At 43.3% G+C, this 15,170-nt stretch overlaps 1 protein-coding gene across 1 annotated transcript in view; it reads left to right on the top strand.

The window, feature by feature from the left end:
* Window positions 1–15,170, top strand: part of usp43b (ubiquitin specific peptidase 43b) — a 60,938-nt gene that overhangs the window by 29,951 nt on the left and 15,817 nt on the right. The window contains exons 4-7 of the mRNA XM_031571530.2: window positions 3,591–3,683; window positions 6,021–6,156; window positions 7,203–7,347; window positions 12,062–12,227. Of these exons, the coding sequence (XP_031427390.1) occupies window positions 3,591–3,683; window positions 6,021–6,156; window positions 7,203–7,347; window positions 12,062–12,227 (540 nt within the window). The remainder of the gene's footprint in view (window positions 1–3,590; window positions 3,684–6,020; window positions 6,157–7,202; window positions 7,348–12,061; window positions 12,228–15,170) is intronic.

The following is a 15,170-nucleotide window of genomic DNA, read 5'->3' as shown; positions in this document are numbered from 1 at the left end:
GCTGTTGAAAAGGCCCAGTCACAGTGCCAGCGCCAAGCTGAGATGTTGTGGGAAAGCGTGTGATTCATGGCCCTGCTGTCAGGGGACACTTCCTGCCCGGAATGTTAATGTCTGTCTCCCTCTCTCTCTCTCTCCCCTTCCACGCTGCCTTCACAATGGGCCCGCTTTGCATGTTGTGATTGCGTAATCACTTTTACATCTTGTTTTGCAGGGGGTCCTTACATTACAAGTATGTGGACATGAAAATGGCGTGTGCACATATGTGGGCAGTGGGTTTTCAGGCAGAAACATAAAGAGTGTCTCGTTAAAATCATCCTCTCTTCAGACCGGAGAGGTTGCAGTTCCTCTGTGCTGTTGCCCTGCAGGAGTCGATTGCTGAGTACAGTCTACTCTAGGCCGTCTAGCGCAGTGTGCTGACCATAGCTGACAGGCCAAAGAATCATCCGTATAATGGCTTTGTCTCGACTGTCAGCATGCCAACTCCTTGAGCTCAGGCTATATCCCTCTTAGCACAATCAATCAGGTTACATAACGACTGTGTAACCTCGGATGACAATACCTCGTTTAAGTTGTTACATTTTCAGATTCTGACATGGTATAAAATGGTTTTCTAAGGAGAAATGCTTTTTAAGATTTTTCTGGGAAAAGAAAATGGAAGGACGATGCCGTCTCTGGCACTTGTGCTCATCTTGCTTCAAGTATATTCAGTCCTTGAGTTGCCATCTGTTTCGTTTTACTTCACCTCCACACAGTTTACTTCATGTTCGTTTTACTTCACCTCCACACAGTTTACTTCATGTTCGTTTTACTTCACCTCCACACAGTTTACTTCATGTTCGTTTTACTTCACCCTCACACAGTTTACTTCATGTTTGTTTCACTTCACCTCCACACAGTTTACTTCATGTTCGTTTTACTTCACCTCCACACAGTTTACTTCATGTTCGTTTTACTTCACCTCCACACAGTTTACTTCATGTTTGTTTCACTTCACCTCCACACAGTTTACTTCATGTTCGTTTTACTTCACCTCCACACAGTTTACTTCATGTTTGTTTCACTTCACCTCCACACAGTTTACTTCATGTTCGTTTTACTTCACCTCCACACAGTTTACTTCATGTTCGTTTTACTTCACCTCCACACAGTTTACTTCATGTTTGTTTCACTTCACCTCCACACAGTTTACTTCATGTTCGTTTTACTTCACCTCCACACAGTTTACTTCATGTTCGTTTTACTTCACCTCCACACAGTTTACTTCATGTTTGTTTCACTTCACCTCCACACAGTTTACTTCATGTTCGTTTTACTTCACCTCCACACAGTTTACTTCATGTTTGTTTCACTTCACCTCCACACAGTTTACTTCATGTTCGTTTTACTTCACCTCCACACAGTTTACTTCATGTTCGTTTTACTTCACCTCCACACAGTTTACTTCATGTTTGTTTCACTTCACCTCCACACAGTTTACTTCATGTTCGTTTTACTTCACCTCCACACAGTTTACTTCATGTTCGTTTTACTTCACCTCCACACAGTTTACTTCATGTTTGTTTTACTTCACCTCCACACAGTTTACTTCATGTTCCCTATATGCATTTCTATTTAAAAGCTTATAAGCACAATTTGGTTCTGTTAGATTTCAAATTCCTCCCTTACCCATCTCTATTATTGTGCAACATTCCTGTTTCTATGTTAAGATCCTAATTTCAGACATTTGACAGTGAAACAGTGTGTGCTCTGCAGGGCTTGCCTCATTACCAGTGGCAGGCAAAACACTATGTCCGATAGTGAGCCCTGCCTGACAGTGCTCCACCTATATATATCCCCTGGAGAGCCTTGCCATTATAGTTAACCTCTTTCTGTGCCGTCTGCATATCCGTTTTCTTAAGCATTTAGAGAGGGTCATCTTTATGGGGGTGATCTTTGTTGGCCTCAGTCAAACAATTCTGCAGGGACCTCAGTCATAGGCTGAGACCTGCAGGTGCTCTGCTATGTCTTAATGACTGAATGGAGAAATGCCAGAGTTGCTTTAGATTGGTCCGATTCAATTGATCTCTCAGTTGGTGTGTGGTTGTTCTAAGTATGTTGCCATCTGATTTTGAGAATTTCACGATATCCCTCAGTTCTAGCGTTGATTAATAATCATGCTTAGATATCACATTGGAAAGAATTAAATCATTACTTTACAGTTGTCCATGTACAAGGCTGATAAGGTTTGTTTGACTTGCAATGGTAAGTTCACACGCTCAACTGTTTGTGATAATCAAGGAATGCATGTGTGATAACACTTTATGATTAGCGTCTCACACATGAAGTATGCAAACTCTACCTAACCAACTTTTTTAATATTAAGTGTGAACCTGGTACTCCTTATGCTTCTGTTTTTCAAAACCCCTCTGTCTGGCAAAGCTTCAGGCAAGTGCAAATCTTCATGTATTTAACATGGGTCTTCTCAGTCGTGCTGTCTTTTACACCATCTGTACGATTCATGTTGCTCACTGGCCAACCATGAGTCATTTGGCTGTTCTAGCAGATGTACGTGGTTGCCTTCAGTAAAAAACCTAAGGCTGTATTTTGAGCGAGATATGATGGCACTACCAATCTGATACTGCCCATTTGGTCTTGAATGTAAATTGGACTGCAGTCTCTCATTGCAGTCTCTCATTGGCTTCGATTCACTTTGGGCTGACAGAAAAGAATACAAGTGAATGAGAGTGTGCTAACATTTGTGTTAACCACATGTGCTAACATTTCAGACATCCAGAACACATATACACTTCTCTCTCACACATAAATAACATCATCATCATCGCCTACTACCCCTTCTGGGGCTTAGGCCGCAAACAAGAGTTCTCCAAGCATCTCGGTATATATAAAATAATATAAATAAAAGGCATGCCATTTCAGAAGTAAATAAAATATCAGATACAAGGGCCTTTGCAGTGGCTATGTGTGCCACATACATGTTTCAGTATATCTTTCAAACAGGATTGATGTGGAGGAGAAACAACCAGATATTTGTGGAACATGGAACACCTCTCTATAGTAAATATGCCTTCGCGGGCAGGTGTTCAGGATGCAAAGCCTCTGGGAGAAGAGACAGATATGAGTGAAATTCATTCATGCACTCTGCAGATCTCAGCCATGTCTAACTGTCAGAATGTGCATGACCAAGCCATTCTGAATGAAGGATGGATGTTCCCGTCCTTTCCACTCCACGGCAGAGAATTTATCTGCTTTTTAATGGCCACTGTGCGTGAAACTGCAAGGCAGGGAATGCCTATTTCACCACTGAAACTTCAAGCTCTCCGGGGCTTTCTCCTTGAGTCTTTGTCTTTAAATGAAACAGACGTTCCCTCCCTTTTGCTAACCTGGGATTAGAGTGTAAATCAGGAAATGGGCTTAGAGGAATACCCACTGAACCACATCGAGCACAACCCATCCTTACGGACAGCATGATGTAATACATTGGAAACTGGCAGCCAATTGTTTCCCATAGTTAACTGGGTTAAAGTCAGGAAACATTATGCCTCATTCTGAAGTTGTTAACCTCTGCCTTTTTTGTCATCCTGTTTCCAAAGGTCATCGCTGACATGCCCTCATTGCCTTAAACAGAGTAACACCTTTGACCCCTTCCTGTGCATCTCACTTCCCATCCCGCTACGACAGACCAGGTGAGTGACCACGTTGTGTGTTTGTCCGCGACCAAGAGCAATTTATATGACAAAAAAGGCACACAGTGTTTCCATTGACATGAACCTTACAATACACATGTACTCCTCAGTGGCAGTGGCTCCCTCAAGGGAGTAGGATAGAGATCTCCAGCAAACTGCGAAACAATCAAGCCCAATTGCCTCTGCTCTGGACAGGGTGGAAACCCCACCTCAGACCCACAGACAATGTTCGACTCAGACTCCGGGTTCACCTCAGCTGGGGGAACGCTCCACAGCATGCCCAGTCACACCCACCCCCGTCTCTTTGTGTGGACGTGACAATCCCAGGGCTCTACTGTGTCCTTATGTAACCGTGAAGGTGGGGCACACAGTGGAGAAACCTGAGCCCGAGGGCCTGGTGGTTGCACATGAGCTCTGTACATTAGCATTGTTCTCCCCTGCCTCCGAGATTAGAGTCTGAATTACAGCGGGTGATGTAGTGCTTCTCCGAGCGGCCTCCATCTCCACCCACTTGCCCGTGTCCGTACCAGGGTGGGTCTGGCACCAGCATACCCAACCCCCCCCCCTCACACACACACACCAGCTCTCCCTCCTGGAGCCCAAACCACCCCTAAATGGACAGACAGGCTGTGGTGTATGGCCACGGGCTATATCGCCTCTCCCTCCTCTTCTCACTCCCTCATTGTTGTTGTTCTTGAATGCTCTTCCACTGCTTTCTTGCTCATCACACTTCCATTGTTTTGTGGAAGGATTTCTAGGAGATGGTAAGCAGAATATCTGCATAAAATGCTGTCAATTTTTTTTACACTGACTTACCATGTGAATAGAATTTGGACTTTTTACCTAATTTGTTAATGTAAACATAAAAATGTTGAGTAGAGGCAGCTGTTTCTGGTTCATCTGGTCCAAAGGGGAATAAAGCCTCTTGATATACTCCCAGATACACCAGGAGGCCATTGTGAATGAACATATCACAGTGCATGTGTGCAGGCTCCACAGATGGTGTGGGGAATGGTCTAGACCGGACCTCATTATGTCACCAAGGTCTCATTGGTCATGTGTTTTCCAGAACGGAACACAAGAGGGCAATAAGTCAAGATGAGGTGATTGAACGAATTGTAGTGATTGTCTAGTGATTTTGTCATCTGGTCGGCACTGGTTTAGTTTGGAGTTTGTCAGTGTTCCTCTTCCCGTAGGAAAACCAAACATACAGTGATTTTGTTATAAATTTTACATGGCATTGTGCATTTTTTGGAATAGCTTGTAATGCCCTTGTCAGCTCACAGGAGTGTGATACTGCTTATATTGTCAGTTCATGTGCCACTCATGTCCAGGTATCTTTTAGTCTTTTGGCTTATTTACTCCCACGAGTCTTGTACATTTCAGCAGTAGCAATCCTTCTGTGTAAACGCTGACCTTGTATAAATCATGAACTATAAATCAGTGTTTTGACAATAGACTGCCCATATATGATTCACATTGTCACATACCAACCAAAGACCGCAGCACCATCACTCTTCGGTACATCTACTGATCTCAAGAGAAATCTCACAGCCAGCTGGAGCTGCATTCTCCTCCTGACTGAGAGTGGAGGGCGGAGCACTCTATTATAGTCATTTTTTCTCTCTCTCTCTCTCTCTCTCTCCCTGTCCATCTCACCCCCCTTGTTCTCTTCTCCTTCTCCTCCTCTCTTATTTTATCCTTTACTCTCTCCTGTTTCACCAAGAATAAAGGGTGTGTTCACATCACATGGTCGTGGCACATCATCAGGTCATTCCAAGGGCAGCCATTTCTAATTCACAGCACTTCCGCCTCTTCACCCGTCAGGCAGTTAACTCTAAGGTCTCTATGAGAACTGGTTATACTGCCAGCTGAGGCTATTATCCTGTTCTCCAGTCTCTGTCAGAGTGTGTCAGAGGTGAATGGTTTGAAACCAGGCGTGTTGCTATTAAAGATGCATGGAAGTATGGATTCCATTATTTCTGTTGCATGAAAAAAGGGACTTAATGATTTATTATTGATGCTAAACATATTGATTTATTCATGAAAACCGTGTGTCCCTTTTGAACCACAGAGGTATGGAATGGCATGAATGATAGACCCCTTTTCTGCCCCATGTAAACTAGAGTGAAGAATGATAAACCTGGTTGATGTCTGTATGTTGTCACCATTTCACCCCCAACCATGTTATAATCGTTAAACATCAAATGATCAAAGATAAATGTTGTAATGTCTGTTTTGTCACGACATTGAAATAAACAATACAGTAGGTTATCACTATTAGTAATAACAAATGTGATCCGGTGTCCCTGTCTCCTCTCCCTGTGTTCTGCTCAGGCCTGTGTATGTGACCCTGGTGTTCAGCACCAAAGGCCAGCGGTACCTGCGCGTGGGGCTGGCCATGCCTCTGTTCGGCTCCCTGGCCTGCCTACGCCGGACGGTGGCGGATGAGGGGAAGATCTCTCCAGACCAGGTGCCTCTCAGCACTCTCACACACTCTGAGCTCAGCTCCCTGCCCTGCTCACACAAAAGGGAAGAGAAGAATAAGCACCCAGTACTTTAAAACCAGAGCCAGAGCCTCCGCAAAATTACTGTGCGTCTCTGAAACTAAACGTGTCCTGAAGTACACCTCCAGATGGGATTCGGCTGCATTAACACCTGCTGTGGTGTTCTGTATGTAGGGCACAGAAGGGGGTGAGATAATGATTTGCGAGACGTAATGTTCGATGTACCAGCCTGTAGTGCACAAACATGTTTGAATATTCCACCAACGGATGGAGAGTAAGTTACAGAAGCACATGTTTTCTTGCATTCTATCCATGGTGGTACATATTCCTATCAACTACCATGGCAACATGGTCTATAGCTAAGTTTCATATATCTAGGAAAGCTGTCTCTTGTTCACGGATAAAAACAGTGTTCAATACTGGCCATTTTTTTTCTAGAATGAATTTGTTACTTCACAGCATTTCCTGTAATATTGGACTCCTGCAGTGAGAGAAATCCACCCCTTAGGAAGTAGTCTTGATTTGCAGAGACAGATGTGCAGTTGTAGAGGTCGCGGACAATGGCCTGTGACTCCCTGTTAGGCAACTGTAATACCATGCCTCAGAAGGCATACTGAACCTTCTAGCAAGTGTAAAAATGAGGAGGTCTTATTTTAGAAACACCCCCCTCTCTCCAATGTGTATTTTTGGTCTAACATATTGTCCCGCAGAGCATTGGTGGCATAGATTTTTTTTCTCTCTCCCTGTGCTAGTTTTTGAAGTTCAAGTACTATTACTTCCATGATCAGTACTAGCTCAACGCCGTCAGATGAACCTCTTAGTACAGCAGCGCGAGTCACATGTCATGTAGCACTTTCAATGATCTACCTGTCCCGCTGTCCTTAGCTCACTCCACGTATAAATACAAGATATCTAACCTTATTTCATATGTACATCTATCTATGTATCTATTTATGTCAATGTATCTTTCTGTTCCCCTAATGATATCCCTCCCCTCCCTCCATCTCTGCAGGTGATCCTGGCAGAGATCTACTCTACTGGCTTCCAGCGCTCCTTCTTCGATGAGGATGACCTGACCAGTGTTGCAGAGAACGACATCATCTATGCCTTTCAGGCCTCCCCCCTCTACATCAGGGGAGGCTCTGCGCGAATCTCAGGTGATAATGGGGACCTGCTCAGTGTGGTTTGGCACAGGCCATTCACATATTCTGCTCAATTCTAAACTAATGCTCCTGCAAGTCTTTGTATTCTCAAGCCGAAGCGCTTTCAACATTGGTTAAAATTGTGACCCATAATTACACAGCATGGGACTGTGCAAAGTGACAGTGGCGTGTTTGAATCAACTGTCAAGACAGTGTGGCAGGCTATGATTTGTCACCCAGGCCTTTTTCAGACAGAGGAGAAGTCACAAGTCTAAAGATACATCTACTAGGAGGCTGTCCCATGAGCCCTTGCAGTATGATGGCACAGTTGCGGGATAGGCTTCATGTGCTTCCTATCCCTCATTGGTGTTTGAGTGCTCACACACACACACACACACACACACACACACACACACACACACACACACACACACACACACACACACACACACACACACACACACACACACACACACACACATTCTCCGGACGTGTGTTCTTTGAGGTTTTGACAGTGTTTTTTTTGTTGTAAAAGTTTGAATTATTTAGAGGTCAAGTATAGTCTATCTTGTGTACCACTTGTGATATTAGAGCCAGGCCGTGGCTCTTAAAGCTGAATGGGTTCTAGGTTGCTCCCATGAATGCTCTTAATATAGCCAGGAAGAGATCTTGGGTGCATGTGTCAATAAAACACAATCAAGGAACCTTCAGTGTTAGTCACATATCAGATTGATTGTAATTATGGATTTATAGAAACACAGGCAAATAAAAGACATTTTTAAGCACATTTTATTATGTAACTTTATTTAAAAAAGACCAGACACAAAAATAAAACATCCCCTTTGTGTTTCCCTTAAACTTAATCAAAGCATGCAAAGGATCAATTTCAGTCCCATTTATTGTTCTGTTTGAAATCTATACAATTCTTCCTCTTAGGCCACATTAGCTAAATGTATCACCTACAGATAAAGCTGTCAAGTGAGTTAAATATGACACATTGTTTTACTGAATTCACTAATTGGCCTTGATTACTCTCTGCTTCTGAGAAATAAGTGGATTTAAAAGACATCAGTAATGTTAATTGATCGTACTTTTTCAACGATACTGTATTTATTATACATAATGTATATAATACATCTCCTTTTAGACAGCAGAGGGTAGCCAGGGGAGGATTTTTTGTGAATTTATTTTGATTTTATGAGCATATTTGGAAAGGGGTTCCCCAGTCAGGCATAATGCCAGGGGCTTGAGGTGCTGCGGTGTTTGTGTTTTGTCATGTGTATTTGAGCAACTGAAGTCAGCAGCATCGCATTACAAGTTTCCATACACGTTGATATTCATGTACAGAAGACATCTGAGATGCTGTTCACTTGGACGCTGAAGTTTGAAAGTGAACTGCCCAGACCAACCCTGAACACTGGCTTGGTGGTGAACTCTCCTGTCATGGAGACATCAACACAGAGCTTTATGGTTTTAGTTTTCATTCAAGTTCTATTAGCTCTAGCTCTCCTCTCCTTTCCCCCCTTGACTAGATCAGCTTCTGTTAAATAGATACCCAGCACCTGGTCCTCCATTATTGTATAGCCATATCACTGAAGTTTTGAAAAAAGGCTTTTCTTTGAAATACTGGGCACAACATGATTGGGATGTTGGGATGTTGGGTTCTTCTGCTGGCCTAGAGCACTCCATCTCCTCTGGATAGCAGAGCTTTGAGGGCCCTTGTTTAATGAGCTGCTGTAGATGTGGAAGTTATTGGTGCAGAGACAGTGAAGCATTAAAGATCATGATGACAACTTCCATTCATTTTTCATTCATGCCAAACATCAGAGGGGAGATCTCGACAGATTGTATTCTTCTGTCTCTACTAACAAGGAGGAGCTCTTCAGTTTTACATCAGAAAAATGAGATCTTCACTTATAGGTACTGTAGGACTGACACTGTCTACCAGACGATATTTACTTCTAATCTGACTTGTATCTACCTGTATGTACCTAGCTTTATATGGGTGCATGCATATATGAAAGTATATAAAGGTATACATATAGTGTAAACAAATTAATACATTTGGAATATATCTGTATGCATGTAAGTCTTACACACAATCATACAAAATATACAGTAGAAAGGAAAGTCTTCACTATTTAGCCTCATCAGAGGTGTTTTGACAGCCAGCCTCCAGTGGATGCTCATGGTTCTAGGTTTTATAGGTTAAGACTATTCAGCTCACTACTTGTATTGACAGCAGTATTGTTAAAACTCGCCATGAGGAAGATGTGGAGAAGATGGAGGCGGTTAATTTGTATGTAATAGCCTTCTCCCACACAGAGGTATTTAGAGTGTAGATATAGATTGTTTGCTGGAGAGGGTTATTCAAACTCTTATGTGAGGGAACATCAGACTGCTCTAGTGTCTTTTAAGATAAATGGGATGATTTTCTTTGAAGTTCCCCATGAGAAAATGGAATGAAAAATAATAATATTGTCTTGCATCAAGTGCTGTGTACCTTGTTGGAGTGTTTGTAGTCTTTTTGTGAGCGGTATAGCAGCATCTCCAGGTTATAATGAGTATGTTATGTAAGTGGAATGACCAGTGAAAGAGGAATACTGGCTTTCAACATTTTGAATTCTGAGTGTCCCACCTGACGGCAATGGCCTTATATCTCTTTATTAAATGTATTTTCTTATCCATGCAAGTATGGCCATGGCCTTGAAAGACAGAGGGCAAAAGTGTCTAATGAAATATTTTTGTCACTAACAGTATTGCTAGCATCTCCGAGCTTTGGTCATGCTCTGTTGGCTACATGTAGAGTGTGACTGCTCTGTAATACAGGAGAGTGATGGCTTCCCCACCATCCCATTGATTACCTGGTGGTCTTTCATTAACACTCATGGAGATAGATGTGATTTATCAAAAGCGATGAGGGTCAACAGATAACTAAATAGATTGAATCAGGTGTGTGTGTGTGTGTGTTTGAGTGTGTGTGTTTGAGTGTGTGTGTGTTTGTGTGTGTGTGTGTGTGTGTTTGAGTGAGAGAGAGAAACTGTACTGTGCATGTCCATGTCTTCCACATGAGTTTACATGCAAGTATGCGCTTGAGCATATATGCATGGGTTTTCTCTTGAATGCACATAACACAGATTGGCAGGGGTCATCTTGATACCTTTTCCCTGTCCCATTTTGAAGATTGGATTTCAGCTTTGTGTCAGGAAACAGGTTGTAATTTGAAGAGACGTGAAGGACGTTTGGCAAGCAAAGCCTGGAAACCCTGCAGTCCTGATGTTTGCCCATAAAACCCCTCTTTTGATTTAACTGCCCTCCTCCTCTCTGCCACAGCATCAATCAAATACATACAAGCCATGAGGTGACCTTTACGCTGTTTCACTGCTGTTTCACTGCTGTTTTATGAATATGTTTTGCTGCTCATTATTATGGGTTTCTCCCTTCAAAATAATGAATCTCACTAAAAGACTGCTAATATAAAAAGCATTTGACAGCTCAATGAAGAGAAAGATGAATGCACCTACATTATTATTATTATTATTATTATTATTATTACACCTACATATGCAGTGCATGTGTCCTAAAGTGACCATAACATCAAGCAGTCAACGAGCTTCTGTCTGTGTTATAGTATGTACGTATATGTCTTTGTAACACCAAGTACAGAAATACCTTCTCCCTGTGTGTTCAGGTAGTTTGCTAACCTTCTGAGTACAAGCCTGTCCTCACTGCTGTTCTGAAGTCAGTCTCCACCCTTCACTCTCAGTGCTTGTCATTAGTGTAGAGACCACAGGACCTGATTACTAGGGCAGTCGAAAGTCAGCAGAGCAGAGTTGACACCGGGCTGCTGGCGGTGATAAATGATGCTAGAGACTCAGACGTCAGAGTGTAATGAAGCAGAGAGACTTCGCCTGAAAGAGGAGTCGCTTTGCCCCAGAGGGATCGATACGTGCCCATCTCTTGCCCACCGCCTGCCCACCGGTCCGACATCTCGGGGGGGTATTTGTCATCATTCCCACCCGTAGGGAATGAGGTGCAGCTGTGTCATGTTTCATGTCACCACCACCACCACCACCACCACCACCCACCCCGGTGTGTAAATCCTCCCAGTCTGTTGACAGCACTCGCAGCGGGTGACGTCAGAGATGGCTGGGGCCGAGACGAGCGTTTGGTCTAGTCACAATGGAGGGAGGAAATGAGAGAGAGGAGAGAGAAGGGCCGGCACCCCACCAGCCAGTCTCTCTCTCGACGCCCCGCTGGGAGAGTCTGCCGGCTGGCCGGCCCGCCTGCTCGCTCGCAGGGCTCATCCCCATCTGCTGCCCAGCCTCACGCTTCTGGGCTCATCTTAAAGAAGAAGCTGCCCCCCTCATCCCCCCTCTTTTCATTCATCTCTCCGCACATGTTCTCATTTCGGTTTCCAAAACTGTTGTAGGTCTCTGCCCATCATCTGATTGGGAGAATCAGCTTGATTTCTGAAGGCAGATATGGAGATGGAGAATCAGCTTGATTTCTGAAGGCAGATATGGAGATGGAGAATCAGCTTGATTTCTGAAGGCAGATATAGAGATGGAGAATCAGCTTGATTTCTGAAAGCAGATATGGAGATGAAGAATGAAGCTCTCAGGTGTATGCTCTCAGGTGTAGCAGTAGAGAGTTTTATTCCAGTGCCCTATCAGATGTCCCTTTCCCATCTTTTAATTCTCTCTCATGTTCTCTCTTTCTGTCCTAGGGTACCACCACAGTCTCCCCTCCTCCCCCTACTCCACCTCTGGGCCTGAGGGTCAGAGGTTACCTGCCTCAGGGGCGCTGTCGTCTGAGTTCCTCAACCAGGGCATCCCTGGGAAGGTGCTCCTGCTGGTCTGCAATGCGGCAGGAACAGGCCAGCAAGCTGTCAGGTGACCAAACATGAGCTCACAAGGGCATTGTGATATATTTCTTTTAATTAAGAACGGGTGGGTGCAAGCTTTACACAGGCTTTTTCATTTCAACTTAAAAAAAGAGATAGGACTACATGAAATCATTGACTACAGCATAAAAAACGAATGGACTTTACTCTGTATATGACTGGACTTGAATTAAGAACCAATTCTTAAACCAAAGCTTTCTGCATTCCGCATGTTTGCATTCATGTTCCACGTGTTACAGTCTTTTAAATCTCTTTTCATCCTCCATCAGCATTCTTCTAAGCCCTGCATCAATGAAATGAATTGCCGTGAATAAATATGTCAGATGTCTTAAATCCAGTAATTAGCCCTAATTACGCTCTCCCCTCTCAGAAAGCAGGAGTGGAGTCAGCAGGCATATGCCTTGTCTCTATCGCCATAGGAACTGTTGCTAATGTGCAGGTGACAGACTGCTAAGATATCTACCTTCACCTGAGTTTTCCTGTAGAGTTAGGTAGGAGGCTATGGTGATGTTGAGCCTCACTTTAGAGTTAAATAGGAAGTTAAATAGAAAAGGCACGCTGAGGATTGCCAGAAGAGGCCTGCATGTCTTTCTCACAGCTTTTCTCACATCCTGAATGTACATGCCACTGTAATACATACTTTACATACTAAGTGTAATCAGATGTTTTTCTACATGTTCACACTGAAATGCACAAGGGTTTGGTGGTTTTTAATACCAAAGGGGAGTGAAATATGCAGATCTTTTTTTTATTTTACCCTTTTTTTTATATACTGAGCTCAAGGTCCTAAATGACTATTTCAGGACTGACTAGGCTTTTGATGGGAACTCACCATGAGTGAAAAGCTCATCTCAGAAGAGAAAGATGAGAGTACCACGCTCGACACGGACCACCAAGAACAGGGAGAAATTCAGAGTCTGCCTATAGCATCTGTGTGGCCCAGTCTTCCCTCCTTGGACTTCGCTTGTGCACTCGTGGAAAAAACTCCCAGCTCAGGCTGGTGGAGATGGAAAGGGAGGACAGGGAGTCACTGATTGCCCGCCTCTTCCCATCTCTCTGGGGACAGGACTCTGTGACAATCCCATCACTGCCTCTCAACACAGAGAGGTGTGCAATTGGCCTGGCCGACTTCTGCACTGGAAAAATGATGAGAACTCTCTCTGCACATTTATTAAGTGAAAATGAATCAAATGCTTTTTTTTTGGTAAGATATCGGACATTTGCGCTGGACCAAGAGTAGGACTAGTCCAGAACCTTTGTGTACAAGTAGAGGTTCAAGGCTCTAAACACTGAGCAGAATATAGTGTGTTGACATCACAGTGACGAGCATGTTTGTACACAAACACAAATATCATTGTGCTCTTATTGCGCCCCTCCCCCCTCAGAGACACATGAAAACTCATTTAGATTCATCCAGCTTATTGCTTGTGAGTCAGCAGATACATCTCAGTTTCAGTGATATCATCATTAGGCACCCCACTTTCTCTCCCTCCCCTCTCTCCCCCTCTCTCTTACTCTGTCTTTCTCTCTCTCACTCTCTATCCATCTTTCTACATCCCTCTCTCTCTCTCCCCATCTCTCTCTATCTCTCTCTATCTATCTCGCTCTCTCTCTCTCCCTCTCTCTCAGTGACAAACACATCTGACTGTGGCCTAGTTCGATGTTCTCTCCTTTTTCCACATGGGCAGACAGATGGGCTGCAGAGATGAGATGAGATGCAGAGGATGGGGAGGGGAGGGGGGAGAGAAGCTGATGCCTTTATTAGTTTGCATGGGATGATCTTATCCTCTTGTCTCCTATTAATGAGTTAACATGCCATGAAGATGCTTGATCGTTTTTCCCCTTTCCTTCTCTCTCTTCCTCTGCCCTCCCCTGATTTTCTGTATCTCTCCAATCACTTTCTGCAACTTTTCAGCAGATTTATCTGACACAGAGAAGTTTCCAAAACCATTAAATTAGGAGGTAGGAACCAGACCTTGTGTTATTTGCCATCACATCTCTTAGGAGACTGTTTTGGCCCGTTACGGGGCGCCTACGTTTGATATTCTACCCTTGGCTGACCTCAAGTCAGTGGCTGTAAAGGTTTTTTCATGACGTAGGTGGCTGACTGGAAGGATTTAGGGTTCTGTGAGTAACTCGCTACTGAAGCACAGACTGTGGGTCTGCTGTTTCAAGCATAGCAAGAGTATTTTCAAACCAGAGGCTGGTGTACACATGCGGCTCCTTCCAAACTTGTCAAGGTCAAGCTGTATGTGTGTGTAACTCAGTGTTAATTTTGGCAGCTATTTTCGATTTAGTCTTAGTCTTAGTCTTTAGACGAAAATGCATATTAGTTTTAGTCACTTTTAGTCATTTATATCCTCCTTAGTTTTAGTCTAGTTTTCGTCGACGAAAACTCAGAACATTTTAGTCTAGTTTTAGTCGACGAAGTCTCATTACATTTTAGTCTAGTTTTAGTCACATTTAAAAGTCCATCTTATAGCCACATTAAACTCCTTTCCTTCCCTTCTCAGGCCCGGGGACCCCTTGTGTAGTGTCTACAACTGCATAATAGTCAAGCTTGCAGTACTTAAACTGTGGATGCAATTAGTCTCTAAGATACAGATCTCCTAGTATATGCCTACAGCTGAATTCCAATGAATTCAATGTAAATAATAATTTTAAGGCAATACTTAATTAACAGTATTGTTATTAAAATATAAGAGAATATCGAGTCTAGATTTTGAAGATTCAAATGATGTGATAACACAATACAACTACTATGCCTACCTGGCCTTAGTTAAATCAACCACATATCCTCCATATGAATTGCTGTGCAATCTGATAACCTACATATTTAGCTAGACGGATAGTTTGAGAGTTGAAAGTAGTGCAACAAATCACATATTCATTTATTTTCTCTTGATTAATGTCATGCGTGGCCTGTCCTATA

The sequence above is a fragment of the Clupea harengus genome, chromosome 1, assembly GCF_900700415.2.
Source record: "Clupea harengus chromosome 1, Ch_v2.0.2, whole genome shotgun sequence".
NCBI lineage: Eukaryota > Metazoa > Chordata > Actinopteri > Clupeiformes > Clupeidae > Clupea > Clupea harengus.
This window is presented reverse-complemented; position numbering and strand designations above follow the sequence as displayed.